The following is a 27,183-nucleotide window of genomic DNA, read 5'->3' as shown; positions in this document are numbered from 1 at the left end:
CCTTTTCGTCTCGTATGTACATATACCATAGCGAACACATAAAGTGAATTGTATCCGTTTCAGTCTCAATACAACGGTCGTTAGACATGAGCTGCACAATGTGGAGCCCGCCTGGTGAATATGGTGTCCCAAGGTAAGTCTTCTCGTGTGGAAGGCATATTTGGCTCATTCGCCACGGCAAGTTTGTGATTACATGTACGGGGGTCGGCCGGGTTTCCGGGGTACAGGTGAAAACATGGTGGTCAGTCTTTTGTATGATTGGAAAAAAAAGAAACTCTAGTACTTCTGTCCAAAGGGGAGACGGGCCAATCCATAGGGCTGGCATTGAGGCACTGGCCCGATCATCAGGAACATTACGATAGAAGAGATTGTGGACGATTACTGCATCCTACCATCTCAAGCTACTTCAGGACACGTCAAGGGCCCAAACACCAGTAACACAATTAAAATTGTGTTATGGGCTGCCGAACATCTTCCTCCAATAACTGTCAACCCTCAAACTTCTGCATATTCGGGAGAAAGGCCTAGCGCTTCAGCAGGTGCGAATGTAGCAGCACCTCTTCTTGACCCCACTCCGTTCATCACGCGCGGGCGCTCTGAAACCGATCTTGGCCTCTCCCCTCCGAGCTCGCTGGTGGGGGCAAAGGGTCAAGGCACCGACCCTCTCTGGATGGTCCGTCCTCTCACTGCCGTATGTTCATGGGAACTGGCCAAAGGGCTGGCTGCTGCGATTCTGGACGCACCTCGTGCCAACTCTTCCGTCACCACCCACGACTCCAGCCCCGCCTCCCCGGAATGAGACCTCGAGGATCAATTATAATCGAGGTACTTCGGGAGGTTTCCCCTCGCGAGATGTTGCGGCTTCAAGGCGTTGCCTGCAGCCATTCAGAAGCGGAAAAATGACACCTTGCCTATAGTGTGGCCCTCAACGAAGCGAGCATGTCCGGATAGTGAAGGTTCACTGCATCCACTGGGGTTGATTGTTCTCAAAATCGCGCTGGCAGTCAAACGGAAGGGGTGTGCCAATGCACCGCATTCTCGCCCAGCTCTTCGAGGCGGTAGCTCTCGTTCTTGTGTGCGCGCACCTCGGCACAAGTTTTAGAAATTATGGCAGTTCTACACCCAACGGAGGACGATAGAAGCGAGCATTGAGCCGTGACCAAATCTTTCCACTTGGATGATGGACACTTTGCATCGTTCCCGTACTGTCACTACATGCCCAGACGCCGGGATATTTATGCTTTCGGCTTCAGTTTCGTGATATGTGTGGTGGACTGAATGCATCCAAATGTGACGCTTCTTCGCATCTGCCCATGGGGGAAGAGCACAAGTCTGTTTTCAGCCTCTGCGGGTCACGTCGAGGCGTCACCTGGTTATACAGTGTGCTTGTGTGTTTCAGCTTGGGATGTACCCCCTTGCACCGCACCACCTTGAGAACCAAGCCGATATTATGGACCGGCATCCTAAAGGGCAGTATTTGGTAGATTTCACCACTGGGAGGGTGATCAATCGACCGGGACACCGGATAGTGTGCCAGTGTAAAAGCCGATGTTGGACGTCTGCGTGTTCTGTTGTTCACTCCGTTCTCGTGTCAGAATGCAATGCTTCAGAAGCACGTTTCTGACAACCGCAGGGAAGGGAAATCTGCCATTGGCACAGGGGAAAAATAGTGCGAGGTGGAAATGGAGTCTTACTGGTGTACCAGCAAACAATGAGTCAACGGCACCGATCCCAGATTCATCATCCCTGAGACCTGGCGCAGTGTCCAACAACCATTAGGGGAGTCGTCGCTTCGCAGAGTGTTACGTCAATATCAGCCAACCACTGAGTTGACCATGAAATTGCGGAACCGATTGATGTTCTGGACGTCTTCTCCCTTGAACCCCCCGTCCTGATCTACTTTAGTAGAGGCTGGGATCCTGCCTACCATCCTGAACGCATGTACAATCAAGTAACATCGCATTCAAGAGGCAGGTCCTCTCTTGAACAACATGCTGCACCGACCCGGCAATCGTGGAACATCCTCTCGGGAATACAACATCGAACTTACCGAAACTCTGGCTTCATATTATGCAGAGGCCAAGTGAGTAAGCAACGAATTCTAGATGCATTGTTGTTTGTATCTGGGGGCTATGATGGATCTAAGGATAGGTTAGCCAGATAGAGATGGAGGGGTCATTCGGGTGTATCCGACATACAGTGCGGCGCACGCCAGCAAAAGGCCATCGTTACTCCAAATGATAGGGCACATAGATAGTAGAAAAGACATGGGCGGTGTAACCCTCGGTGGTACTAGCATGGTGCTAGAGAACTGTTTATCAACATTGGTCGTACGAAGCAAAACGCCATGGAAAAAGCCGTCATTCCCCTGGCTATTTGCCAGGCGAGTAAAAGACAACACGCAAAGGAATTCATCACTTCAATTCGGAAAAAAATCCCATGAGGTGAGGAATAATGTGCCACCAAATAAGTATCGCCACTAAAAACATAGTAGCCAAGAATGAGTTGGCACAAACCACGCAAACCTCCTCAGGGGGATGGGCCACGACAAGGCACAGCAAAAGCTTCATGATGCGATTAGCATCATGGTTCCGCCTCGTTTTTTTTGCTCTTCCCACAGCTTTTCCCAATCGTCAGTAGCTTTTCTTTGTTGAATACCGGAGTGAAACCCCATACTCAGAGTGATGAAAATTTCCCCGGTGGATGGGTGCTGGGTTAATTAACACCTTGGTTCACACGGTGTGACTCATTTGATGTTGACGGTAACTTTCTTGCACGAACCTGATGCTAAATCCTAGCTGACCCCCATCCGCCGCCTAGGGGTGGGACTCATGTTAGCAGCGGCGATAAACACCGGAAGGCCACTTCACTGTGGCCTTAAGCCGTGAGACCCCTATATCCGTCAACCGCTGTCCTGAGTCGAGTGAAATTAACGAACGCGAGGAGTAAGCCCGGCGATTAGCCATTCCAATCATTGGTCACACTTGTTCCCCTGACTTTCTCATAACTGGTTGGATTATTGGGCTGAACTCAATAAAATGATGGTCCGCTCGCGGCCAGATTTGCCTTGCTGTCGTGGGTATGCATGGTTTCCACGTTATTCTTGCACGCTTCCATCGCATAACAAGAAAATAAGCACCCTCATCGTTAACTTCGCCCTCTATGAAACAGCTTTACTTGATTCTAGTGTCGAGTACCCTTGGATAAGGCAGGGAAGATCCTGATTTCAGCCTATTGTTCATAATCATCTCTTTTTGCGATACATTGAATGTTGGGCCACCTGCCTTTGTCGCTCCGCTTGTCGTAAGCGGAGGTCACACAACCCTTGATAAACGACCCTCCACCTATACAATAACTCGATCCCGCGAGAATGGTCCGTGACCCTGGGTGAGCTCGGATCTCAGCACAGTTTACAATTCAGGGTTGTCTTTTGTCTAGATTTCCAGTGACCTGGACCCATGCGCTGGAGGAAAAAGATAGAACTGCTGACGCGCTGTCACACGCTGATGATAGATGAAAAAGGCATTCAGTTAGTGTCTGCTTGCTTGGATGCTGGACCCTCTGTTTGTTCCCAGTGTTCATAGTTCACGATATCAAACTGGGTCAAATTGTAGGCAAGTGATTATTAGCAACTACGGGGGCACATGTCGCTGCATCACTCGATTCCGATTCCATGGCGTGGGCACTGCTACCGCGAGAGCTCACATTTGGAAATCGTGGGCCATCCGTTTGTGCTCGAGGTTTCCAGCGAGATATATATTCGGGTATGATAAGCCATATCAAGTTGGGTGAGTACCTCAGTATAGTGAATCCAATGTACACATCCCGTTCTAACTGGTGCCATTGCGCAGAGATGGTCTAGACTTATCGCAGCACCTAACAAGGTTATTCTCCATGTTCTGCAGGGGACTATGTTACCTTCTCGGAGACTAGCTGCCCCATATTTCAACAGTCTTGGCCTATCAAGTGTTTTGGGTATGGTGTTTCTGATCTGCCAAATTCTGGGACGTAGCTTCCATATGTGGACTCAACAACATACCTCCTAAAACGGCAAAATGCATCCTGTTGCCGTTTCTGCTCCCCACACGCCTGAGGCCTCTCGGCATCCAACAAACACCCCTAGAACTGGCCACTTGTATATGCCCTAAAGGGTAAGTAAGAGAAAGATGCAACAGGTGGGAGACCCGCACCTAAGGGTACCTGTTGCGCGAAGCCAATCTGGTGGCTCTCCCATGTATATCTCGGTATCAGGCAGTTTCGATCACACACAAAAGGAACACTCTACACTGAGAGCGATGACCGATTTTTCACGTGGTACAACCGAATAAATGCGGTTGCGTGACGCACAGATACAAATAGCTTTGCTTCGAAGGACACAAAATTGCCCGAGATTGAAGCTCTGTCCCCGAGTTTCGGTTCACCTGCGAGATAACTGGATATTCATTGTTCGAGTTCTCCTAATAGGTAGTTCAGTACCTACGACAGGATTTGTCCTATATCGTCACCGTGCTCGGTACGCTTGCGGTGATAAAGGCATTCCCTTGTGGAAGTGATGTACAATATCACTGCTCACTCCTGATCAGGTAAAGCAGTGTACGGGGGTGTGACGATACTGTGCAACCATGGGACTGTCGAGGGTTTTAGGAGCGTCCTTGCGCATCATGTGTACAGTTCTCGCATACAATCGTGCATTGCGTCAGAAAGGAATTGTTCAGTAAGTCCAACAATGAATTTGTCAAATCCCTCCTGTCTTGCTGGTTCGTTACGTGAGGAAACGGGACTCGTTCCTGACAATTCCATGGAGCTGGTCATCCGCCTCTTGCCCCTTCTCCCTCGTCTTGATAACTGATACAATATAGTAAGTAACGTTCTCGCATGCACAACAACGTGCGGCAGCATAGGGCACTGAGTGCACCATTTTTGCTTCGATCCGACTTCCCTAGCGCGGTCTCCACAGCATCCCAGCATCCCGGGATACCTACCATTATATGTACATTTATAATAATGCAATCACGTAACACCAAGTTCTCTTCGTAGTTAGGTGGAAACCGCGTCCCAGAACTCGTACCCGATTCCCAAGCCGTTTCTGAGTCTCAACCCCCGCGGAGATAGTATATATATATATATAGTACAGGGGCCCCTCATCACCCTCTCCGCTCCCGCTTTTGTTCTTTCCCCCGCGATCCGAAAAATCCGCCAGTGCCACATACTTACCATACGAGTGCAGATAGATCTCAAGATCCCATGATTATAAAACTGTTCACGTTCAGGTTCCTCGTTTCCCTGGTACGTGCCCACATACGAGGGTTTTTTTTTTTTTGCCCCCTTTTGCTCATCTGCTTTTTTCTTTTCTTCCAGCGTACAGTACAAGTGTGTGCTTCCGGACCCTCTGATTCTAGCTTCCCCTGCGGATCTTCTCTTCTGTTTGTCGTTCGTGAGCACGGGACAACTCAAACCAGCTCCGATGCTCCGCCATTTGAGGCTCAAGGGATCAGCCCATGCCATAAAGAACATGCAAAATGCAATGCAAATGCATGGATGCGGTAATCGATTGGATATGTCGCTGAAGGCTATTTCTTGGGTATCGTTGACCATTTACAAAGGTAAGACTTACTCGGGTGACTTACTCAGCTAAACAATATGATATTGCATGCAGCTAGCGGGGCTGCCACTAGTGTTGGGGGAAGAGTGAAAATGGAGGGACCGGCCGGGCTTATAAGCCGTGCGTCTTAATGACCGCGCGCGCCGAACATCAGCTTCGTCATTTACACTAGCTTGATCAGGCCAGACCCCTAGTACTTACTACATGGTTTCATTTCCGTAGACCGCTCAGATAATGAAAATAGATAATTCGAATTCGAACTCATCTCGTGCATGCGTGGGCGCATGAAATTCGATATTTAAATTGCCAATACGACGGTGACATTATGAACATATTGGAAACACTATGTAGCGCCAGGTAGTTACAGTCCTAGTAAGTACTAGTATACACAGGATTCAACCAAGGTCAGATCCCCAAGAGGGGATCGCCCGCGTGACTTAAGTAAGTAATGCTGAGAACGTTAGTACGACATTCCTCGTTGTCGGTCCACTTCTGTAATATAGAAACGTTGGCTTAGGGGGGGGGGAGGGTTAGCTGGGCATGAGTTACTCTTTCAAGTATAGATAGGTACCCTATGTATCACGCTGTATATTGTTTTGCAGCAGTAATTGCGGCGTGCGGAACTTGGTCAGTTTCTTCTAACTATACCTGTCTTAGCTATGTATAAGGTATATAATGTAGCAGATCCGGTGCTCAATTATTCATTCACTTTCTTGCTTTTTTTTTTCTGTGATTGCATCATCCAATCGCAGTAGGACCGCTGACGATCTGTTAACTCGGCACCGAGATCGGGTCGCCGGCGGAAAGCGTTCAGTGTCCATTGACATACGCTTGGATGTATATCGCCTTCCAAGTCAAGTCAATCGTTGCAGCGAATGATATGTAACAATTTGATCGCATCAGGAGACGTTATGGTCAAGATGATTTTAAACATGATTACTACTCGGCCACCACACTGATGCGGCGTATGTCACGGAAGAGGATAGCAGGGGAAAGCTAGTGTTGGGTTCATTCTTTGAATATACACGGGGAGGAATTGAGGAGGGATAAAGTTTGATGATTATATGATACAAGAAGAGATGTGCTTGGACGGGTTAGAGGCGTGATCAGACACACAATGACACGAATGAATAAGTTCATGCCTGACATGCGTCGTTGCGTCTTGGGAAAAGAAATTGGGCAGGGCTTGAGGAGGGTATATACGAGAAAAGAGGACAAAAGGGAATAGATAAGACAAGAGAACTAACGGCATGACAGGAAACGTCAGTGCCATTAACCTAGTAGAAATGCAAATAAAATGTTACCGAAGGGTTGCTAAGCGGAGTAGATCATTCAAGGAATGAAAATGAAAGGGGTGAAAGAGACTGATTACTGGGAGAGGAAAACGAAGCGAAAGGAAAGAGAGGAGGGAACCTCCCCTTTCATACTCCCATAGGGATGCACGAATCTTTACACTTCCGCATCACTCCCCTCCTCTTCCTCCTCCCCATACTCACTCCCCTCACATGCCTCGTCATCATCATCAGCCGGCTCAACATAACTCACTTCCTCGACCATCTTCTCCAACCTCTCATTAAACTCCTTCGTCACCGTCGTATCCAACCTCCCCAAAATCAGCCTCTTCACAGGACTCCCAATCGACATCCGACTTTCCACCATCCTCCCAATACACGCTCGATGAGGACCCGTCACCTGAAAACATGATAATTTCGGTACGGGTAACGGAAGATTAGGTGCTGGGTCTGTAAGGGGTAAGAACGCCAAAGGGTTCATTCCGTGCATTTCGGCAAACAGATGCGTCACGTTTGTCGCTGATCGTAAGAATTCTCCAAAGGCGTCCATTCCGTATGTGGTGTCGGATACTTCTATGCCTCGTATGTGGAGGTACGTGATAGAAGGGAAACCGGTGTAAGGTGATCGACCGAGGAGCGAGATGGCTGGATCGTATGCGTCGTCACGCCACTCCGAGAGGGTGAGAGATTGGAGCGTTGGAGCGCGAAGGAGATGGATGAGAGAGACGACGTCGCTTGAGGAGGTTTGACGGGAGATAGACAGGGTATGAAGATTGGGCAGGATGACAATTGGGACTTGATTTGAGTTTGCGTTCGTGGTTGGGGTGTCACTGTTGGGAGAAGGGGGAGGAGGGATATCATGAGAATCGGGTACACATGGTCCCGATCCATTAAAATGTAATTCCTCCAGTAAAGTCGAGTTTGAAAGAATATGGAAAAGTTCGTTCAATCGAGGCCTTACGGATTCACGTTCGTGTCGGGCGAGTTCGAGGTAGGTAAGATGAGGAAAATCCCACGATTTCCACTCGACGTTGATTGTGTTCAAGGTAAGGCGGGTCAAAGGTGTAGAATTAAGGTTGGGAATTTGGAGCCTTGGAACAGTCAGTTGGTTTGAGCGGTCGCATGTTATAGAAAGGGATGTCAATTTAGAGGTTGCCAGAGTTGCTGTTGTCGTCGCCTCATTCGTCGTTGTGAGAGACGAGGATGACGAGGGCGGAGGACTAGGAGGGGATAAAGGCTGAGAAACTCGAGTAAAATAACCATGGATAAGGTTGTAAAGATACGGGTTCGGGAGGTCAATATCCACTTTCCGCCACCGATACGACTCGGGTAACAAAAGATTGACAATCCTATTCGCCCCCAGGCTAATTGTTGCGGACTCCTGATCATCTCCACTTCCTTCCCGTGCTTTCACAGAGGGCCCAGGTTGTTGAGGTTGTGGAAACTGAACTGCTTCCCTTGTGACCGTTACGTCAACAAGACATTTGCTCGACCTTTGCAAGCAAGCCTCTGCCCATCTATACTCTGGATCCAAACAGGTAGTGAATCGAACGTCTTGCCAAAGGAAAGGAATATTCAATGCAATGGCCCTCCATCGTTTGCATGTGTGTGAGAGGACGAGGTTAACGTTACGGGATGGTTCATTCGAAGAGGCGTAACGGAAGATGAGGGAGATAAGTTCTATTGGGAGCGAGTTCCAGGTTGTGTTTAAGGTATTTGAAGCGGTGAGGGAAGCTGGGGGGTTAGTGGGGAGAAAGGTGGGGAGGAGTAGGATGTTATAATGAGTGCTGGACCATTGCGATGATCGTCCGAGTTAAGAAGAGACATGGTTGTGGTTGGGTGGCATAAGGTGAGTGAGTTGCAACAAGGGGGAAGGGGATGACCATGTCTTGGGCCACGGGAAGACGATGGAGCCTGGGTATCGGCTAATGGGTGTAAGTTTTAAGGAAGCGCGAGGGTTAAAAGGAGGGGAAACTTGCCATGACGAGGGGACATATGACGGGCGAGCATTATGAGATGATTGCGGTGGTCGATGTTGAAGGAGGAGGGAGAGGGGGGGGGGAAGAGGCCACGACGAGATTATTTAAAAGAGGAAATTTGAGAGAACCACTGTTCTGGGTAAACGGGAATAAGAGTTGAATTACCGTGAACTCGGTGGTTATATATATTTATAAATTTACAGTAGAAGGGATTCATCTGGTAAGAGGAAGATTGGGATTAGTACAAGTTGAAGATATTACTTTGGTATATTGAACCAGAAACTGGACGACTTACTTACCCCAGGAACACATATGCAGACACATCCCGGAAATCTTATTTCGACCTGCCTTTTCAAGGAATGAATTACTTTGTTCGATCTTCTAGAACTCTTGTTGTTGTTGTTTTTCTTCTTCATTCGGAGACTTTGTGGATGTTCGATGCAGTTTACCGGGTTTGATCTTGCATCCCTTGGCCACAATGATGTTCTTATGTTGCGTCTCAAAATCTTGTGTCAAAGTTCCCATATGAGGCAGTATCCAACGAAGGCGCTGTAACGCACTTTCCTTTTTTCGAAATGTTCACACTCAACTTCAGCCCTTCACATCCCTTAGTGTTGGTTGCTCTCGCTCTTTTTCCAGCCATCTTCCATAAATACAGCATACACACTCCTGGAATCCTGGAAACAACAATAACATCCAACAGTTCCCTTCGATGAAAACGCCATCCACGTTTTGGCGGCTGGCAGCGCCTGGTTGATCGATCCCATCGCCCACATCAGTATCACGCCGACAGGGAATGCGTTACATTCGACAACCCCCCATACCATGTGCATAGCCCTCAATCGAGCATGAGAGGGCCCGCTGCGAAATTTCAAACTTTCCCATGCATGGAATTTCGCCTGCCTGAACAGCTTCAACGTTCGAAATCGAACTTGACACGCATATGACTGATCTCCGACGGATAGTAAGAGGATCCCTTTCGGTCTCCGACCAGCTGGAACCCGCACGGAATCGGTATGCATGGCCCTTTTCCTGATCTCCGTGCAAGCACAACCGTACGTACACATACCAACACATAGAATTATCCATCAAACTGGATCGCCAGAGCACTTTGCAAAGGAGCTTTCAGTAAGGGTTACGTTAACCCATGGCTTGCACCGCCCATTTAACCCCAAGAACTCCGCCGATACCAATACCCATGTCCGTGGATGTGGGACGCAGTACAATGATCCCAGCACTTATGTGGTTACAGAAGCGAAGAAGAACCCATTCCCCCCCCCCCTTCCCCACCCAAAAAAAAGTTATTTCTCATTCGCTATCCAGAGAATGGGCATCCTTACTATTAGTATCAATTGGTATCCAAAAGAATGGGAAGAAGGAAGCGGGGGAACATTCCCTCTACAAAGTACTCAACGACTCGCATGAACGGGCCCGTTCTTCGAACCCAGGTACCCTTTGGCACAGCGCAACGTCTTCCAGATCAGTTGCGGTATAATCTACCCGGTAACTTGTTCCAAAGTCCACGTAAAACATACACACACACACACATACAACAACAACGCCGCCGCCAAAATTGGGTTATCTATCAATGAGCGCGCCCCGCGAGAGCCCACACAGAATTACGTGGGAAAATAATGATCACCAGTCATCTCATGGCCATGGCCAGCTTCGTCCGCGTTATACATACGTATATACGCAATGGGAAACCAAGAAGAAAAAAATCGAAACATCCGGGTACACTGCCCCTGTACGATGTCGGTCCTTGCCCGAGTTAATCTAAGTTCGTTGAAATACCGCAACCGAACACGCACACGCACACACGTTCAACTACTTGTACTTGCCTAAATAGTTCCACCACCGAGTGAACGATACCGAACCCTCTTTCGGCACTTGTACGCTTGCACAAACACCGAGTACTTTTTTTTTTGGGCTAGCAATAGCTGAGTAATTGATCATCTACATCTGTACATATTTGGAATCATTCGAATAGATAGATATAGACATGAGGGACTCTATCTGATCTGCCAGAGTACTCGTACTACCTCCCGCATCAAAAAAGAAAGATGAGTTTAGAAATTGAGCTCGTCCGTACTAACGTCGCTATCTCCACCGGTAATTGTAGCCCTCCTGACCCTGTTACCCTGGACCTGGCCCCGACCTCGATTCCGACTGCGATTCGATAATGGACTATTGAAAAAATAAAGTGGATCAAGTCCATGCTCTTCTTGCCCGTCAATCCCTGCAGATCCAAGGGGTCCCGCCTAGACGCAGAACTAAGACTGCTCCTACTCCCTACCTCACGTCCATCCAAACTTGATGAGCTAGATGCATTGTCCTCATCAACATCACCGTCCTCCATCTCCATATCAGAATCAGGATCACCATGAGCCATCAAAGTGTTCGCAGCAGCAGTAGTCGTAGCAATGAGAGTACGATAGTTGATTGTACCGCCGCCAGTACCGCCACCACCGTCAGCTTGGAGAACGCCGTCAAGAATATTGTCGCTGTAATCGCTGCTGTTGCCAATGAGATTTTCCAATACAGGCTCCAAAGGATCTCGAGGTTTCCGTGATCCTGCCGTCAACACATCAGCGATCATGGCACCACTCCCACCGACGCCGCTCTGTCCAGATGCTAATTCATCAGCAGTATCACCAGCAACACCACCAGAAGGAACCTGGTCATTTCCTCCAACGGCGGAAGCAGTTCGAGCCCGAGCCCGTGCGATATCAGCGAGAGCAACCTCCATCGCCTGTTTGATAGCCACCGCAGTAGCCTTCACATCCAGATTGATCAGATCCTCTAGACCCTCCCCCCTTGTCCCTTCCGCTGTTGTCGCACCTTCTTCAATCTCAACTTCTCCTCTCACTCCATCACCCACCTGTTTATCTCCCCGACCCCAACCCCCACGACCGGCCCCATCATCCCCCTCATTCGCATCATTCGCATCATTCCCGTCATCACCGTCATCCTCGTCATCCTCATCGTTCCCATCATCGCTACCATCTTCTTCTTCATCAGTTGACCAACTAGATGAAACAGATGATTCATCGCCCTCACTACTGTCATCCAGATCCACTTCTTCATCCTCCGAATCCTCATCATAATACTCAACTTCACACCCATATCTTTTCCACTCCTCAACAGGAGGTGGCCACTTTGCCGCCCTCTCCTCGTCTGAACTTTCATCGTCGTCACTTTCCGTGCCCCAGTGAGCATTCCTTCTTCGACCGGTTTGACGAATGAGTATGCGTCGGACCGGGACACCATACCGGTATCGTCTCGATAGGAAGGTAGTTAGGTTATCCCAGGGCACGTCGAAGGGTTTTAGAGTGTGTAAAAGCGGGAGGAGCACGGGTGAGCTTGATACCGAATGGGTGGATGAAAAAATTGATGGGGCTTGTTCTCCATCCCTCCGTCCATCATCTCCGCTCCCAGACCCCTCGCCAGTGCTCCTCGTATCGATTGGATTATCTCTCGGACTCATCCCACCAGTATAGGTAGCCTTTTGGCCGTGTTGAGGAATAAGACTCTCGAACGTCCGAATTGACATCTGTCGGCAGTTGATCGATAAATGAGTTAGACGATTTAGATCAACGAAAAGTCTCTTGAACGCCTCGATGGCATGAGACATGATTGACGATTCGATTCCAGCGATATTCAGTCGTGTAATGGACGGATAGCCCGTACTGTACGTTTGCCTTGGAGGGGAGGAATATGCAGACGGTGATGAGTTGGAGTCCAAAGGAACGTTATGATTGGCGTTGGTAGAAGAACCCAAATAGGCGATAATGTCCGAGAAATCATCGTCGTACCAATCTTTCATGACGAAGGTCTCCAGATTAGGAGCGCGAAGCAAGTGGAGGAGGAAACGGATTTCGCTAGCTTCGCTCACATGACCAATGTGAAGCGTCTTGAGATGAGGAAGCACGAGTTGCAAAGTGTACGGGAGCGAGATGTTCACACCTGGAGGAAAAGGACCTGAACCGTCAAGTTTAAGAAAAGATAGTTGAGGCGAGGAATGGAGCATTGAGATGAACTGAGCTGGGGTGTAGGAAACCCCTGGTGCATGATAGGAGAGAGAGAGCGATACGAGGTTTTTGAAGGGCCAAGATTCCCATGCTACGTGGACACCCCACAGTTCGACTGTGTTAACACGAGGAAAGAGATTGGAAGGGAGATGTACAGGAGAGATGGGATATGGTAGTGCGAAGGAACTTAAAGGATCGAAGTCTGAGTTGTTGTAGAGCATGAAACTTTCTAAAAGGGAGAGCGGCTGTTGATGGTTGACGAGTGAGAGGAGTAGAATGTAATTCATATTGAACGTGTCGACATTGTAAGAGAATTCACGCCAGCGGTGGGCATGAGGGAAGAGTATGTCTCGAACACGGTATACTTCTTCTTCGGTGAGTGGGTCTTCACCGAGTTTATCGTCATCCGCTGAGTAGTATAGATCGAGATCGAGAGGCGCTTCTTTACTTCGTTCCAGCCAAAGTCGTGTCCAGTTGTACTCCGGATCTGCCTCAGTCATGGTGATATATTGCCACATTGTTGGAGTGGAGAGTGCAATCTCTCTCCAACGTCGGCAGACAGACGAGACAATAGAGTAAAAGGTTCTTTGATAGACGTCATGCCTCTTGGGTCGTGACGCTCATCTCGAACGCCAATGAGGAAAATATGAGCGATAAGCTCAGCAGGAAGTCTGTCAAAGCGGTTCGGCCCCATATTATCTTCGTCTCTGAAAAGTTCCTCCAAACAGCCCTTAACGCGTCGCACGCCCAGCTTTCGCAGAGCAAGTTCTCGGAGAAGGAAGTCCCCAAGACCACTACGTGTAATGTCCAGACTAAGCAAATCGTATGACTAGGAGGGGGAGAAAGACAAGAGAGTCGGAAGACAAAGAAGGTCAGTTCAAGTTGCCGAATACAATTCACATTTCTGAATTCAAATGGTGAGAAGAAACTGACAGCTAATCCAAGCCTCGACAGGTTCAGGGCTTTCTTCATAGTGCCAGCACTCGAAGGATCGATACATCCATCGTCGAGCACCTTGACACAATTTCTAATTAGGTGATCAGTGGCTTCTCCGTATCTGTCTGCTTCCCTCAACCTCGATCTCGCTTCTTTTTTGGTCAAGGACATTCTCGGAGTGTTCGGCCAAGGTTTTGGCTAAAAGCACCAGCGATCTGGGCCTGTCTTTTTTTTGACTAGGGTCAGCAAGGAAACACGACAAGGTCCCGCCTGAAATAGCACTGTGTAGTCGGTATAGATCTTGACAACACAACATACAACAATATTAATCGGTCAACACCGTTACAACACGTGATATGCATTATTTTGAATTGGTAGCCTTACTTATCACGTATGCGGCAGATGCCAAGCCGATTTCACATATACCAATAGTTGGAGTGTCCATCACATATATAGCTGGCCCCCCTCCAAGATTGACATCCATCCATAGTACACGATGCCCTTCCTTTCCAGAGTACCCAAAAAGCAGAATACTCAAGTGGCAGATGTCCGCAATACTTCATCGACTGTTTGTGCGTACTACTTCCGATCTGATCATGCTGTTGTACGGACACCAACGGTGCTCTTATTCTTCTGCGTTATGTGCGGTTGCACAGATGGATGTTCCCTTGCAGGGATGAGTGTTCCACGTTATGAGGTGACCTGGGGCGCGCCGAGTATGATGACGGTTTCTGACATGCGAACCAATCGCGATCGGTATTAGCTCGCAGAAGAAGAAATGCCCCCCAGGACTGCTGCGCGTTTCATCCATGATCACTTGCTCCTGGACGGAGAACCTCAGCTTAACTTGGCTTCCTTCGTGACGACGTACATGGAAGAGGAAGCCGAAAAGGTGGGACCTGTACTGTTATACTCCAGATGATGACAATGACCAGTGTTGTTCCGTGGGGAATAGCTCATGATGGAGAAGTGGGTTGCCCGGCCACGATCTCCCTCGCGATTATTTATTCACATACTGATGCGCCTGTCTGATTTTAAAGCTTGAACGTCAACTTTATCGACGTGGAAGAGTATCCCGCAAGCGGTGAAATTGAAACACGTTGCGTGAACATGTGAGATAAAATCACTCCACACCTATTTTTTCCATCCACCCAGCTGACTGAATGGCCTCGTGCATGGGTTCCAAAAATAGGATCGCACGGCTATTCAATGCACCACTCGATAGGCCCGATGCGGAGGCTCTGGGTGTATCTACAATTGGATCTTCAGAGGCCATTATCCTCTCAGTGCTTGCTGCCAAACGCAGGTGGAAGAACAAGCGCGTAGCTGAGGGCAAGAGCACGGACCATCCCAACATCGTGATGGTAAGCCGTCCTGTCCAATGCGAATCACTGTTGTTTCTCATTACGCTCTCGACGTCGCGACATAGAGTGCTGCTGTACAAGGTGCGGGGATTCACCTGTGTCAATATATGGTAGATTCAAGTTGTTGACGTACTCCCTGTTTTTGGGTTCGACCCTCAATAGTATGCTGGGAGAAGGCTGCTCGTTACCTAGAAGTTGAGGAACGGTATTGGTTCTGCAAGCCAGGCCAGTATGTCATCAATCCCAAGGAGGCAGCAGATCTTGTAGATGAGGTCGGTCCAATTGTCCTCAGCGCCCTTGGTTTGTCGTTTTACTATCGTGGTAACAGAACACAGTCCTTGTCGTTGCCATTTTGGGGACGACATACACAGGTCAATACGAAGACGTAGCAACGCTCAACGACGAGCTAGAGAAGAAGAATAGAGAAGCAGGGTTGGACGTCCAAATACACGTCGATGCAGCCAGTGGTGGTTTCGTTGCACCATTTATCAGGCCTGATTTGGTAGGGACTCACTGAAAGCACCACGACAGATACGATACTAACATTGGGAGTGAAGGTTTGGGATTTCAGGCTTCCGCTTGTATCTTCTATCAACGTGTCAGGGTGAGTTCAGTGGTAGCCTGGAGTGGCATAGAACAAGACTGACTTGGACTCGATTAGTCATAAATACGGCTTGTCATACGTGAGACATGGCTTTGCTATTGTGATCTGTAATAATAACTCAAGTCGTCATCTAGGCTGGTGTTGGGTGGGCCATCTGGAGGAATAAAACTTTCCTTCCAGACGATATCTTGTTCACTGTCAACTATCTCGGTAAATATGCTCTGCAGAGATATGCGTTATCCTGTCTGACTCCTTCCCGAATCAGGCTCGCCCCAGGTGTCTTTCACGCTTAATTTTTCCAAGAGCGCAGTTCAAGTCATTGGTCAATGTAATGAACCTGCGTCTTTTCAGTATTTGTCGGTTAGCCGTCTGACATGCTCTTAGACTATCAGCTCCTTCGTCTCGGCAAGGCGGGTTACCGAGCTATTATGACGAACGTGCGTAACTGTTTTGATCGAACCGCTAATTCACTCATTTCAGGATCTATCTCCAATTAGTTAACAGCTACTTCCGATTACTTGGCAGAACAAGTTCTTTCCATTAAAGATGGAGAGCTTTTCGAGCTCTTGAGTGATATTGGTGGAGCAGGGTTACCGTTAGTTGCCTGGAAACTCAAGAAAGAGTTGAAATATGATGGTCAGTCTGGGTTGTACTTTGTCCATGAACGGTTCTCATCTACTAATTCGGAATAGAATTCGCGATTGCTCGTGATCTCCGTCAGAGGGGTTGGATTGTACCTGCGTACACTATGGCACCCAAGACCGAAACTATGAAGCTCCTCCGTGTTGTTGTCAGAGAGGACTTCAGCCGCGATCGATGCGAAGCATTCCTTACTGATCTCCGGCACACGGTTCGCCCCATCCTCAGACGCTGAATTACTAGACATGCTAATTTCAACGCTTGGTCCTACCCCTTTCAGATTGAGCATCTTGAAACAACTCCTAAAGTTGTCCTTGATCATCTTGATAATTCTCATCAGGCCAACATTCACAACAAAGCAAGTCGAAGCGAGAAGTACGTGCCTGATGAGGCATTTCGAATATTATCCTTGGCAATGTCTAATCGTCCTTCTTCATCCTCTTCGCGTCGATTTTCTATTCCATGGGTTTGGTATTATGCGCTGATATCTTGCGGTCGTCGACGTAGGCATCACCATCACGAGAAACATTCGCTTTCTGGAAAGTATGGGAAGACGCATGGCGTGAGTGCTAGTTGTGTTTTGTTCTCCGCGTGTCATTTTGCGGTGAAAATTGGACATGGTGCTAAACCTCTTTTCTTGCGCAGGTGTGTTGACAGCGGGTTTGTTTGGGGGACTTACTCTGTAAAGTGCAAGTGCGAAATCTGTAGGCTGTTGCCATTGTATAGTACGTATTGGGTTCTGTGTGTGAAAAACTAAAAAGAAATACTATATTTTTTCCGAGACAGACGGCAAGTTGTCGTTTGTCGATTCTCACCGCAGCGTTGGCTGATCCTTGTGTGATATCATTGCGTGGCCATCACCCATCAACTAAATGATCCAGAACAACTTATGCCATATGGTATATACTAGCATAATGAGATCTCAGCAGTGCTTCATTGTAAGAGCTGGGATCGGAATCATGGATTGGGCATCTCAATCTCGATGTGTGAGACGGGGAAGGTGAAATGATCTCAATCACACACGATATACATTCTAATTCTCACAAAAACCCTCAGTGTGAAGGGCATAGATAGGTGCTTTGAGGGTATTTCCACGCTCCAGCAGTGGTATCGAGCTCAGCATGTCACAGATCCTGGACCAGTCGTACTCGTGCAGGATATATATCGTCCGGCAGAAACTTCATGCGTGGGCAATGACGCGGCGGATAACATATACAGGGCGCCGTGTAGCCGAAGTAATTGATACCGTTAATTTCCTGACAAACTTTGAATCAAACAGCTAGCAATACGAAGGGGTTCACACTTAGAAGCTTTAATTTGTATCTGAATGAAGGACGTACGTAGCTGGTATCGACGTAGATTCCACTCTCACAGTGACTTGGAATTTAAATGGCTTTCTTCCAAATCTCTGAGTTACCTTCATCTTCTGCCCAGAAGGCTTCCGACAGCGCGGACTCAGTGAGTCCAGCATCATCACCCCCTTCTGAGGCACATCTTTGATCTTCACATCATCAACGAGTGACTCTAATGACGCGTGTGCCCGTGAACGAAGCAGATGTGCGACGTAACCTTTCAGCAAAATGACAGCGTATGATGCCAAGAGGACCGTTACTGCTCCCGAGGCTAAACTTGATGGAAAAGGCGAGTGTGCAGACTTGGCGTCCGAAACATAAGACAATGAAAAAATCGATGAGGGCCGTTCTTGAATTTGTATGTAGAGCGACGCGACGTCAATTTTGGGACGAAGTCTTGTTCAGCGCGCATGAAGGGGTCTAGGATGGCGATCAGAGCCACGTTTACCAATGCGCTGAACCATATAATGACGGACTGTGAGGGAAATCACGCGAAGGCGTAAGCCGTGTCGTGTCAGTGTTGCTGTGCAAAGGAACATACCCATGCGCTGGCCCACACTCTCGATCTATGAGCTGCTGAGTGAGAGGACGGGGTATACCTGTAGTGGACAAGCAGTTTGAGAGCATCGGCGCGCAGACGGATCATTGACAAAAAGAGAATGAGAGCTAATGAGTTGGTCAATGAAGAGCCAAGGTTGTGAGCGTGGCTAATCACCTACCTGGCGTTAATGGATATGCCGTACTCCACATAACGACGTAACCGAACTAGCAAGGGAGGGTTAGGTTCCGCTTTTTCAAAGCCACTTTGTTTCCTCACCTGTAAAGTCAATGTCAAATAGTCGTCTGGCATAAACTTCGATTCAGCAGGGTTGAATGAGGTTGAGAATGGGTGGTTACCAAAGATGTTACGTTCGGGTAACGATGCCTCAAATGCAATACGCTCAACAACTGCGGGACCTTTCCCTCCATCAAGGATCCTCTTTGGACCGTTCTTCCTCCTCGAATACCACCTCAGGGCAAGAGGAATGAGCAGCTCTGCCACAAGCGGCGCCAACTGCAGAACGAAAGTGAACGAGAACAATTGTTCCGACAACCTTGTGTGCGGTGTCGTCTTTGGGAGAATCGCGTTCAACCCTTTGGCAGGTGATGTCATCCCCTCTGCCGCATGGATTGCCTCAGAGACCGGGCTATTTCGGAGAAAATTGAGAGGTGGAAGAGGTGCATGAGTTCATCTCCGAAAGGGATGTATAGGCCAGCGCTCAGAATGAGCGCAAAGAACGCTACCATGGCGTTTACGGGTGCAACTTTGAAAAGAAGAGAGGCATCATGTGAGGGTTTGTTCGGATGGGCTTCCCATGACACAAGCTTTGCGGCGATGCCGGAGTAAATGGCCACGAAGGGAGGCGTGGTAAAGATGTTATATATTGTTGGAACAAGCGACTGGGGAAATCGTGTGAGCAAGCTGGTAGTAAAATCAAGCTTCCAGTCACTACTCACAGCAAGAGATTGAAATGGACCGTTATACATTCGCATGACAAAAGCTTCAAGAATGAAGGCAACAGTCATATTGAACCCAACGAAGAGAACTGCCATTCCAATTAGGGGAAGAGACAAAGCAGTTTTCAGCTCGGTCTTCCACCATGGCGAGTCCTTGGACCCAACAATTAAATCGGGTGGAATGTAGTCAGATGCTGCATTCCATCGCCGTGTGAGTTGGTGTTGTCTGCGCTTCCAGCCCTCTACGAAGAGAAGTGACCATACAATAACGGAAATAGAGAAATATGGTCTGAAGAGGGATTCTCCTGAGACCAAAGAGCTATGCCCGCTGCAGCAGGAACTGTGAGTGCTATGGTGTACGACGAAAGGAAGGCGAAGTACAATGCGACATCCACTCCATACTAAGAGATCTGTCAACGCGGAATAAGGAAGGTTCATATAGTCTCACTTGTTGCGCCATAGAGTCAAGAAGCTCATTGCTATAAGCTAGGCTCGGAACAGGGCGCCCAATCCATCTCAGCCACCCCTGTCTGAAGTCCTCCGGATGCCTGACGACTACACCCTGAATGTGTGGCCAATCGGCCGAAGGAAAAATTCCAAGACCCCCGATTGACGTTGGGGAGGTTACATACGAGTACAGTGCGCAATACTTCGTCGCTGGAGTACGTAATGTTGGGGACATGGCGGATGGTAGGCCAGTGGATCTTCGAAATCGAACACGTCAGGCTCAACAGGCTGGCGAAAGAGACAGAGCTTACTTCTCCCATTTCATAGCCCGTTCAAGTATATCTGAGCTTGCCCACAAACAGACGAGTAATTCACCGGGATTGCTCGTGCGCTTCCCAGCACCGCGAAAGCCCCCTTTCGTCGTAAGAGTTTCAAGTAAGCGTCCATATTCCTCAGACACCGACGAGCTTGCATCCTTCTTAAGCTCATCCAATGCAAACTTGAAAGAGACCGCTAGGTCGACATCCATCCTTGTCTGGATCGCGTGAAGGCTCCAACGCGTGGGAAACCCTATTTAATTACATTGGCACGTCACGGTCACGGGACATCCATTCGTTTGTCAAATGATTTCACATTGGTCTTCGGATCCACCCTTCCGATCGTGACTCTTCGTAACCCTCCCCTAGCCTTTCTTCGTAGTTGGGGGTGGCTGGTGCAATTCCAGATTCTCCTCTTCCTCACCCTGAACTTGTTGGGCTGTGAAGAATCTATCGGAGCTGTTGTATGTATGGCTGTCACTTGGATCGTAGTTGGTCCTTCAATGCGGATCGTTGGACACGAGGGCCCCAGCCCACACGGCGAGGGTCCGGCATTAATTGTGGCAGCCATCCTTTTTCTATCATCTCTTCTTTCCGATCGATCTGCCTGATTTAAGACGTCCTTGCTGGAACGCTCCCGCCCAATTTTTGGTTGTACAAGCCGCTCGCCCATGGTACCAGCGGCCGTCACTGATTATCCAAATGCTTCTTATCATGTGAATGCTCATTCGGGAAGGGATGACTTGCCGCTGAGATCGAATGCTACTGCAGATTGTTTGCATTCCGGTCCGTCTCAGTTTTCGATTACTCTTTCATCTTTGGCGATGGATGGCTTTGTATTGTGGCGTCGGGGCCATTATCACTTTGATAAAAACGTTCCGTCTCGTCTCAGTGCGATGTCCGTGTTTGTGTCTCGTTCTGCAGATCGTCTTCCGGGAACTTCGCCTCCAACTTTCCTTGTGAGACACCCAGCAGTGGTTACTCTGCTTCTATCCAACTACATCTCCGGTCCGGTCAGCTGCCCTCTCGTTCCTCGTTCTTCTTCAGGGGCCTGCGATCGGAAGGTTAATGTTAATCGCCTTGAGTCCCTGCATCATCTGTTTTCCCTTTTCACATCATATCGAGACTCCGCATTGTTCGTCATCTCGCGTTCATCTGCAGACCTCTCGGACGATTTCCCCCTTCTCCGATCGCAAATTTTACCAGGAATACCCCTTCCGATCATTCTGCTCTGTTCTGCTGCATGGTGTTAATATGTGGTTCGTCAAATTTGAAGTGAAATTCATTTGGTTGGTAAAATTTAGGGTCACATTCAAAAGTCTTTCCCCTCGCGTTCTGTTGCTCACATTGCTCGTTTCCAAGTGTTCTCTTAGTTACTCTTTCTGATTCCCGAAGTATTACCTTTTAGCTGTCTCGTGTGCAGCGTGGCGATGGCTGACAACCGCCGAAGCCTCTGAATTTGCAAGCGAAAAACGAAACAGGTTAGAAAGCAAAAACCTGCATGCGTGGATCCTCACCAAACGTAACCGAAGGTCACAACACCTTCACCCTCAGCAAGACCGAATACTTACAATCGGTACACACCACATCATTCTGGCAATAAAAAAACCGATCGTGAAGATGCAGAGAGAATAATAGGTGCGGGAGATTGGCCTAGGAGCAACTGGAAAAACTAACTACTAGACTTGGCCAAAACTGGAGGCATAACCGTGGAATGACCCAGTAAGAGCCCATCGACAAAGTATTGGCGTAACGAGAGGGCAGACAGAAATCCCGAAGCGTGCAAACGGACAAGTCTCAAATTTTAGCGGAGTTGTCCGAATTGATTTGTTATAACTATGTTTCAAATTCGATCTAGAATTATGCTCGCCATCGATTGGGTGATTCCTGTCAGCCCTCTACATCAGTTTCCCCACTCAACTTTTCAGACAAGCGCTTCACGCATGCAAGGGCTCATATTTAGTACCAAACGAAAGTCGGTAAAGAAGCAAACCCAAAACGCCGCCCCTCCATCCGCTTCTCAAGTGTAGGAGCCGATAACCTGCCTGAGTGGCTCAAGAGAATCTTGGTAGAGAAGCAACGCAGCACTTTCGTGTTGAGGAAGTTGCAAGATAGGGAAGATAAGAGGGAGGATTATAGGGCGCAGGCAGTCTCGTATGAGCATTCAGAACGTGAGGTGATCGCTCGAATTTGCATGAAGCCTCCTACTTGGGCTTACATCCTACGTCTCAGATCGATGAGGCAGAACTGCAGTCTCGATTTGCTTTCTACTCTACCCAAAAGGGGCGCACTTCAGGGAATAGGGCGCTAAACAGGTATTATGACGTGATAGCATACGATCGCGGGTGTTGTATGGTCAATAGCGGCTCATCCAGCGAAGAGCAGGTTTATCTCAACGGGAATTGGGTCAGAGAGCATGCGGGTGGAAGGTGGTGGCTTGCTACGCAGGTATGTGTCTTGATTGAACCCCCCCTTCTTAATTTTGAAAATTCGGATTGGATGACCTTGATGCAGGCGCCGCTGCCGTCCACTATGCACTCGTTCTTTGCACTTTGTACGCCGCTTACGCCTCCCCATCAACGAATCAGGACGATTGTGCAGCTTACGGCAGCTATGGAAGGAAGGTGGCGGAAGGCGGATCCCTATGTTCCTTTGACCGTTGGACCTGGGGGTACACTGCGTTTCGCTCCACCAACCAAACCAACGGACCCTTCGAAGGCTCCGCCGACAATTGAAGTAACGCTTCTGTTTAGGAAAACCTTGGAGGACGCCCAATCGATCCAGAACACGCTGCAAGTCCGGCTTGTCCCACCGAGCGCGTCGTCTGCTGGTGGTAATGACAGAGCTGGGTCTAAAAGTATTGTGGAGCACTTCTATTTCGATGCCTGGCCAGATAATGGGGTGCCGAATACTACAGGATCAATCATCCAGCTTGCAAAAGCCGTAGACAAGACCAATCGGGCATCTTGCTCCGTCACCGCCTCATCGAGTGGGAAGAGTGTCGCCGTTGACATGGCCTCATTGCCACAATCATCGGCACCCCCGTCGTCAGAGGTTTTACCATCGGTAGCGCCCATCATGGCGCATTGCAGTGCTGGGATCGGTCGCACCGGCACATTTATTGCCATCTCCTCTGTGCTTCGAGCGAATGGATTGCTTGATCACACAGGCGATCAATTGGATCCGTCTGCACCGCCCCCCGCCCACTCTCCGTTGGGTGAATTGATCAGCGCGGAGCTGAAGGCAGACATCATCGCACAGGAGGTGGATTCGCTGAGGGAACAACGACCGGGGATGTTGCAGCGGCCTGAGCAGACGTTGTTCGTGTATGACGTACTTGCTGAGGCCTTGACTGAAGCCCAAGGGCCGTCCAACTGGGACCAGGCATGAGACCGAACGGAAATACCTTGATTTCGGTGGCAATTTCGGAGTTTTCAAACCGAATTATCCTTTTTCCCCTTTTTTTTGCCTTTGTGTGGATGTACCTATACTGTTGATAGAGCCAGATGTTTCAATAATTTGACCTTGTACGCCCACAGTATTTCGTTTTACATAATGGTGGCTACAGGCATGTTTGAGGCGCCCATGAACACTTTTCCAAAGTCCCCTTGTTTCGCTTGTTATGCTTTCTTCCCATAAGAGTACCTATAAGGTTTTTGCCGAGAAGCATTGCATCTCTTGCGAGGCAGTGCCGGGTTGCGCAAACTGATCACAAAAGCAGTCAAGCAGCGGACAAAACCATTCATTGTTGGCAGGACAGCTGTTTCGGGCTCATCAGAGGCAAATTCCATCATGCTCACGCAATAGCTGAGTCTCGTCACCAAACACGTATATTTGCCGCGGGCGTGTTGAGTGGTTTCCGGGCACACTTGCACCGGGAATTGCCGAGAAGCGCTCTCTCTTTCCCAGATTCGTTCATCCCATTACTACGCTTCTGGTCACCTCGACAACTATAATTCCATTCCCCTCTGCTCCCCCCTTCTCTGGATCTCAGCGCTTTTCTGCATCTGGGGCGAATATTCCCTTCAACTCCACCCCTACGTTACCGCGCTCCCCACATGATTAGAAACCTTTCATGGCCGCAATCTTCGGGGCAGGAGCATTTGTTCTATGCCGTCGCTCTATATGACTTTGATGCATATGACGACGACATCCTCTCTTGTAGCGCTGGGCATGTTATAAATGTCATCGGCATGGACGCGTCGGGGTGGTGGGAGGGTGTGTCCCTCGACACTGGCCGAGGGGGCTGGATCTCGTCAAACTATTTGCGCAGCTCGACCCAGCACAAGCTGTACTGTACATGCAGGACCGGTACCAACATTTTCCTCTCATCCAAACACCAGTCCATGCTACAGATCCGGCACGGGGTTCCACGATGAACCCGACGTCCCGCATAAATGTTCCTAAGGTCAACGGAAAACCGCCAGTTGAGCCCCAAATCGACCTCGACAATTCGCCGTCGGGGCAGTTGTATCCTGACGATGAGTATCCAGCGGGCCCATCTGCCGGCGATGTTGGCCGAACTCACAACTCACAAAACAATGGAAGCATGTCTCCTGTGTCATACACCTCTAGCTCAAGCCAGTATTCATATTCCGCATCTCCAGTGTCTTTTCAACCTCAGTCAGCCCCGGCAACTGTATATTCGCATCTTCATAATCCCGCGTCTGTCCCTTTTCGCACAGCACATAATCGCCTGTTATCCCGCCAACAATCGCCCGTTACTGTCACACCTCGTTCATACCCAATAATAGTTGGCAGCCGATTTCTCAAACAGCCGGACCAACTTCCTCGTCACAACCTCCAGCACATACCAGATCTCATTCCGATGCACAACCAGCTCAGCAAGTGGCAACCCCAAACCGATCAGGGACCCTCGCACCTATTCCGAGCCCAACGACAAACCTGAGCATGACATGGGGTGACCAAAACCTCCCACGGCCTACACCGAACATCTTCTTCGTCCCTCGCTCCACTTCCTCAGCATCTGCGCGCCCGTCGCTGCGTAGCAACGCTACTACGAATGGTACCTCCACCCCTGTGCGAAGGCTCCAGCAACCAACTCTTCGTGACATTGACCCTACGGTTTCCCCAAAACGCTGGTACCTGGAACCAAGTTACTTTCCGGATGAGCTCGTGAAAGATCAAAACGGCAACATAACAGCCGGGACACTCGAAGCTTTGGTGGAACATCTGACGGAGGATGTATTATGTGCGTGTCTCTTCTCCTTTGCAATTCCTATTATGGCAATGCCTACTTTGTGGCGGCAATTGCCTGACCACATCGCACACCCGAGCTTTTCAACTGACTTCTATCCTCCCCTTAAATAGCAAAGTCGTTGGAGGCTAAATTCCGAGAGACATTCTTCGCCACCTGCCGGACATTCGCAGATACAAAATCTGTTCTCGATCTACTGTGCGGAGCGTACGAGAGCCTCGAGCCCCGAGAGCCATCGGATGAACCCCGAGAGTTATCGGATGCGGAGTTTAGGGAATGGAGGGATTGTAAGCTCCGACCGGTTCAGTGCCGGTAAGTTCAGTCCTCAATTTTGATCTTTTGGGGGAATGGTCTTGGGTGTTTCAACTCCTTGCTTCAGAACGGCTCTTGTGGCGCTCTCGTACTGACCGCTTTTTTCTTTCAGCGTACTGCGAGTGCTCGCCTATTGGGTGACAGAGAAGAACATGGTCGAAATTGAGGGCGAGGAGCAGGTCAAGCAGTTGAAGGATTTCTTGACATGTATCAGGGTTCCGTCTCCCAATACGGAGGATGCTAGAAAGTTGTTGGAACTAATTCAGGCACGTGTAAGTGACCTGCACAATCACTAATTAATTGAGCAGCTTCTCATTATTGATTCCTCGGAACCTTGTCTCTTCTTTATCTCGTTCTATGAACTCACATGTGTCTTCCTCTTTATGCGGCCTTCCACTCACCAAATAGGCGCCCGAACAACCAATCTCGCCTTCTTCAATTTCCCCGACCACTCGGCGGAGAAACCGAGCGATTCCACTACTACGTAAAGCCGTGAAAGGTGACCTCCTGAAATGCGATGCGGTCGACATCGCCCAGCAGCTTACGCTCATGCAATACTCGATGTACCAGAAGATATTGCCTCAGGAGCTTGCGTCGTGGTCGAAATGCCAGGATTGGGGGAAGCCGACGAAGTATACCAGAAACTTGGTTAGATTTGTTCAATTCTCGACAAGGCTGCAGACTCTCGTCACGTATGCCGTTCTCAACACGGAACAGCTTTCAAAACGCCGAGACATGGTCAATCAGCTGATCAAAATTGATGAGGCGAGTTTCTCGACTCATATGGATTGTCGTTCTTACACTCCAGTCTTATTTATTTAGAAATGTCGCCAACTTGGCAATTTCCATGCAGTGTTTGCGATTACTGAAGGCCTCCGCGCAGAGTGCCTCGAGAAGCTGCATCTTACTTGGTCTCACGTTGACAAGGGCCAACGTCTCGAACAGCTAAAACAGTTGGTCCGACCGACGAAAGGATGGGCTTCGCTTCGCGCTGCCCACGATGCTATCGGCAAGACAAAGCCTTGTGTTCCGTTTATCCGTAAATTTTTTGATCACTCTCGCATTCACTTTGCTCATCTCTACATTTCAGAACTATACCTCGATGTTATTAAAGAAATGGAAGATTCTGATTTTCACCCAGACACCGTTCCCTCCAAAATTCCTGCAACAATGCTGATCAATTTCAACAAACGTCAATTAGTCCGGGAATGGTGCGATGACGCCCTCCGATTCCAGAACCGGAAATTCCAGCCTGAAATAGAAGAGAACCCAGAACTGATGCAGTTCATTGAGGAGCAGATGGACGCTGCGGATAGCTGCCCTGATGAATGGTTTACGGAGAAAGCAAGGATTGTGCGGGGAGGCGAGGATGACCATTCCGATATTCGGTACGTGACGTTCGCGTTGCTGGTTTTTATTAGAGAGGAACCGCATGGAGCTAAAGCTTCTTTCGCCATGGTTTTGGTTGCCATATAGACGTACCCTTGAACAAGCCGGATTCTGAAAGTGGGCGAAACAGAACACAGCCCAACCTCAGCACTTGTGACAACCGCCTCGGATTTTGTTTACGTTGTTCTTGCCTTTCTCTCCTTT

At 49.0% G+C, this 27,183-nt stretch overlaps 11 protein-coding genes across 11 annotated transcripts; 7 read left to right on the top strand and 4 right to left on the bottom strand.

The window, feature by feature from the left end:
* Positions 1 to 98: 98 nt before the first annotated feature.
* On the top strand, positions 99 to 799 carry EI90DRAFT_3122144 (uncharacterized protein; the record flags this gene model as incomplete). The annotated part of the gene is made up of 2 exons (XM_039063465.1): positions 99 to 133; positions 349 to 799. 2 exons carry the CDS (start codon positions 99 to 101, stop codon positions 797 to 799), a joined length of 486 nt encoding a protein of 161 aa, XP_038917252.1.
* A 734-nt stretch (positions 800 to 1,533) lies between these two features.
* EI90DRAFT_3052982 (uncharacterized protein) lies at positions 1,534 to 2,144 on the top strand (the record flags this gene model as incomplete). Its single annotated transcript, XM_039059991.1, has 2 exons — positions 1,534 to 1,620; positions 1,940 to 2,144. A coding segment is annotated over exon 2 (205 nt), but the record flags the coding sequence as incomplete, so codon positions are not given.
* A 2,900-nt stretch (positions 2,145 to 5,044) lies between these two features.
* Positions 5,045 to 5,771, top strand: EI90DRAFT_3052969 (uncharacterized protein). Its single transcript, XM_039059990.1, has 3 exons — positions 5,045 to 5,286; positions 5,359 to 5,603; positions 5,657 to 5,771. The coding sequence occupies exons 1-2, from the start codon at positions 5,245 to 5,247 to the stop codon at positions 5,545 to 5,547; spliced, it is 231 nt and encodes a 76-aa protein (XP_038917250.1). The 5' UTR covers positions 5,045 to 5,244; the 3' UTR covers positions 5,548 to 5,603; positions 5,657 to 5,771.
* Positions 5,772 to 7,051: 1,280 nt separating this feature from the next.
* On the bottom strand, positions 7,052 to 8,721 carry EI90DRAFT_3015549 (uncharacterized protein; the record flags this gene model as incomplete). The annotated part of the gene is made up of 2 exons (XM_039056906.1): positions 7,052 to 8,574; positions 8,688 to 8,721. 2 exons carry the CDS (start codon positions 8,719 to 8,721, stop codon positions 7,052 to 7,054), a joined length of 1,557 nt encoding a protein of 518 aa, XP_038917249.1.
* A 496-nt stretch (positions 8,722 to 9,217) lies between these two features.
* On the bottom strand, positions 9,218 to 10,090 carry EI90DRAFT_627794 (uncharacterized protein). The gene has a single exon (XM_039067873.1). It carries the CDS (start codon positions 9,938 to 9,940, stop codon positions 9,482 to 9,484), a length of 459 nt encoding a protein of 152 aa, XP_038917248.1. The 5' UTR covers positions 9,941 to 10,090; the 3' UTR covers positions 9,218 to 9,481.
* Positions 10,091 to 10,803: 713 nt separating this feature from the next.
* On the bottom strand, positions 10,804 to 11,668 carry EI90DRAFT_3052962 (uncharacterized protein). The gene is made up of 2 exons (XM_039059989.1): positions 11,170 to 11,668; positions 10,804 to 11,113 (listed from the first exon to the last, which is right to left on the bottom strand). The coding sequence occupies exons 1-2, from the start codon at positions 11,620 to 11,622 to the stop codon at positions 10,943 to 10,945; spliced, it is 624 nt and encodes a 207-aa protein (XP_038917247.1). The 5' UTR covers positions 11,623 to 11,668; the 3' UTR covers positions 10,804 to 10,942.
* A 2,812-nt stretch (positions 11,669 to 14,480) lies between these two features.
* On the top strand, positions 14,481 to 17,204 carry EI90DRAFT_2917225 (pyridoxal phosphate-dependent transferase; the record flags this gene model as incomplete). Its single annotated transcript, XM_039054608.1, has 15 exons — positions 14,481 to 14,537; positions 14,604 to 14,746; positions 14,881 to 14,952; positions 15,033 to 15,204; positions 15,270 to 15,285; positions 15,367 to 15,476; positions 15,533 to 15,706; positions 15,762 to 15,808; positions 15,866 to 15,887; positions 15,943 to 16,018; positions 16,074 to 16,136; positions 16,193 to 16,245; positions 16,306 to 16,444; positions 16,501 to 16,658; positions 16,728 to 17,204. The coding sequence occupies 15 exons, from the start codon at positions 14,481 to 14,483 to the stop codon at positions 17,202 to 17,204; spliced, it is 1,779 nt and encodes a 592-aa protein (XP_038917246.1).
* Positions 17,205 to 17,775: 571 nt separating this feature from the next.
* On the bottom strand, positions 17,776 to 20,238 carry EI90DRAFT_3052951 (calcium-activated chloride channel-domain-containing protein). The gene is made up of 12 exons (XM_039059988.1): positions 20,055 to 20,238; positions 19,745 to 20,000; positions 19,657 to 19,697; positions 19,297 to 19,615; positions 19,079 to 19,239; positions 18,697 to 18,986; positions 18,566 to 18,602; positions 18,519 to 18,541; positions 18,341 to 18,465; positions 18,172 to 18,274; positions 17,925 to 18,148; positions 17,776 to 17,901 (listed from the first exon to the last, which is right to left on the bottom strand). The coding sequence occupies exons 1-12, from the start codon at positions 20,066 to 20,068 to the stop codon at positions 17,833 to 17,835; spliced, it is 1,662 nt and encodes a 553-aa protein (XP_038917245.1). The 5' UTR covers positions 20,069 to 20,238; the 3' UTR covers positions 17,776 to 17,832.
* Positions 20,239 to 20,404: 166 nt separating this feature from the next.
* EI90DRAFT_625327 (uncharacterized protein) lies at positions 20,405 to 21,437 on the top strand. The gene has a single exon (XM_039067872.1). It carries the CDS (start codon positions 20,732 to 20,734, stop codon positions 21,311 to 21,313), a length of 582 nt encoding a protein of 193 aa, XP_038917244.1. The 5' UTR covers positions 20,405 to 20,731; the 3' UTR covers positions 21,314 to 21,437.
* A 779-nt stretch (positions 21,438 to 22,216) lies between these two features.
* EI90DRAFT_3153846 (protein-tyrosine phosphatase-like protein) lies at positions 22,217 to 23,617 on the top strand (the record flags this gene model as incomplete). The annotated part of the gene is made up of 3 exons (XM_039065893.1): positions 22,217 to 22,231; positions 22,293 to 22,508; positions 22,575 to 23,617. 3 exons carry the CDS (start codon positions 22,217 to 22,219, stop codon positions 23,448 to 23,450), a joined length of 1,107 nt encoding a protein of 368 aa, XP_038917243.1. The 3' UTR covers positions 23,451 to 23,617.
* Positions 23,618 to 24,435: 818 nt separating this feature from the next.
* On the top strand, positions 24,436 to 27,066 carry EI90DRAFT_3122138 (ras guanine nucleotide exchange factor domain-containing protein; the record flags this gene model as incomplete). Its single annotated transcript, XM_039063464.1, has 7 exons — positions 24,436 to 24,796; positions 24,838 to 25,272; positions 25,392 to 25,590; positions 25,703 to 25,862; positions 25,999 to 26,328; positions 26,413 to 26,629; positions 26,681 to 27,066. The coding sequence occupies 7 exons, from the start codon at positions 24,436 to 24,438 to the stop codon at positions 27,064 to 27,066; spliced, it is 2,088 nt and encodes a 695-aa protein (XP_038917242.1).
* Between the last annotated feature and the right edge of the window lie 117 nt (positions 27,067 to 27,183).

This window comes from Cantharellus anzutake (genome assembly GCF_015039405.1).
Source record: "Cantharellus anzutake strain C23 chromosome Unknown EI90scaffold_18, whole genome shotgun sequence".
Classification (NCBI taxonomy): domain Eukaryota; kingdom Fungi; phylum Basidiomycota; class Agaricomycetes; order Cantharellales; family Hydnaceae; genus Cantharellus; species Cantharellus anzutake.
Note: the sequence above shows the minus strand (reverse complement) of the source record. Positions and strands in the feature narration are given on the sequence as shown.

Coding starts and splice junctions, on each gene's coding strand:
- EI90DRAFT_625327 (XM_039067872.1), top strand. CDS start 20,732: ATGGTACCAGCGGCCGTCACTGATTATCCAAATGCTTCTTATCATGTG.
- EI90DRAFT_3052962 (XM_039059989.1), bottom strand. CDS start 11,622: ATGGAGGTTGCTCTCGCTGATATCGCACGGGCTCGGGCTCGAACTGCT. Junction 11,114..11,169: donor CAAGTTTGGATGGACGTGAG/GTAGGGAGTAGG, acceptor CTTGGATCTGCA/GGGATTGACGGGCAAGAAGA.
- EI90DRAFT_3052969 (XM_039059990.1), top strand. CDS start 5,245: ATGATTATAAAACTGTTCACGTTCAGGTTCCTCGTTTCCCTG. Junction 5,287..5,358: donor TCAGGTTCCTCGTTTCCCTG/GTACGTGCCCAC, acceptor CTTTTCTTCCAG/CGTACAGTACAAGTGTGTGC.
- EI90DRAFT_3052951 (XM_039059988.1), bottom strand. Junction 19,698..19,744: donor TTGACTCTATGGCGCAACAA/GTGAGACTATAT, acceptor CAGATCTCTTAG/TATGGAGTGGATGTCGCATT. Junction 18,603..18,696: donor ACCCGAACGTAACATCTTTG/GTAACCACCCAT, acceptor GAGGAAACAAAG/TGGCTTTGAAAAAGCGGAAC.
- EI90DRAFT_627794 (XM_039067873.1), bottom strand. CDS start 9,940: ATGTGTACGTACGGTTGTGCTTGCACGGAGATCAGGAAAAGGGCCATG.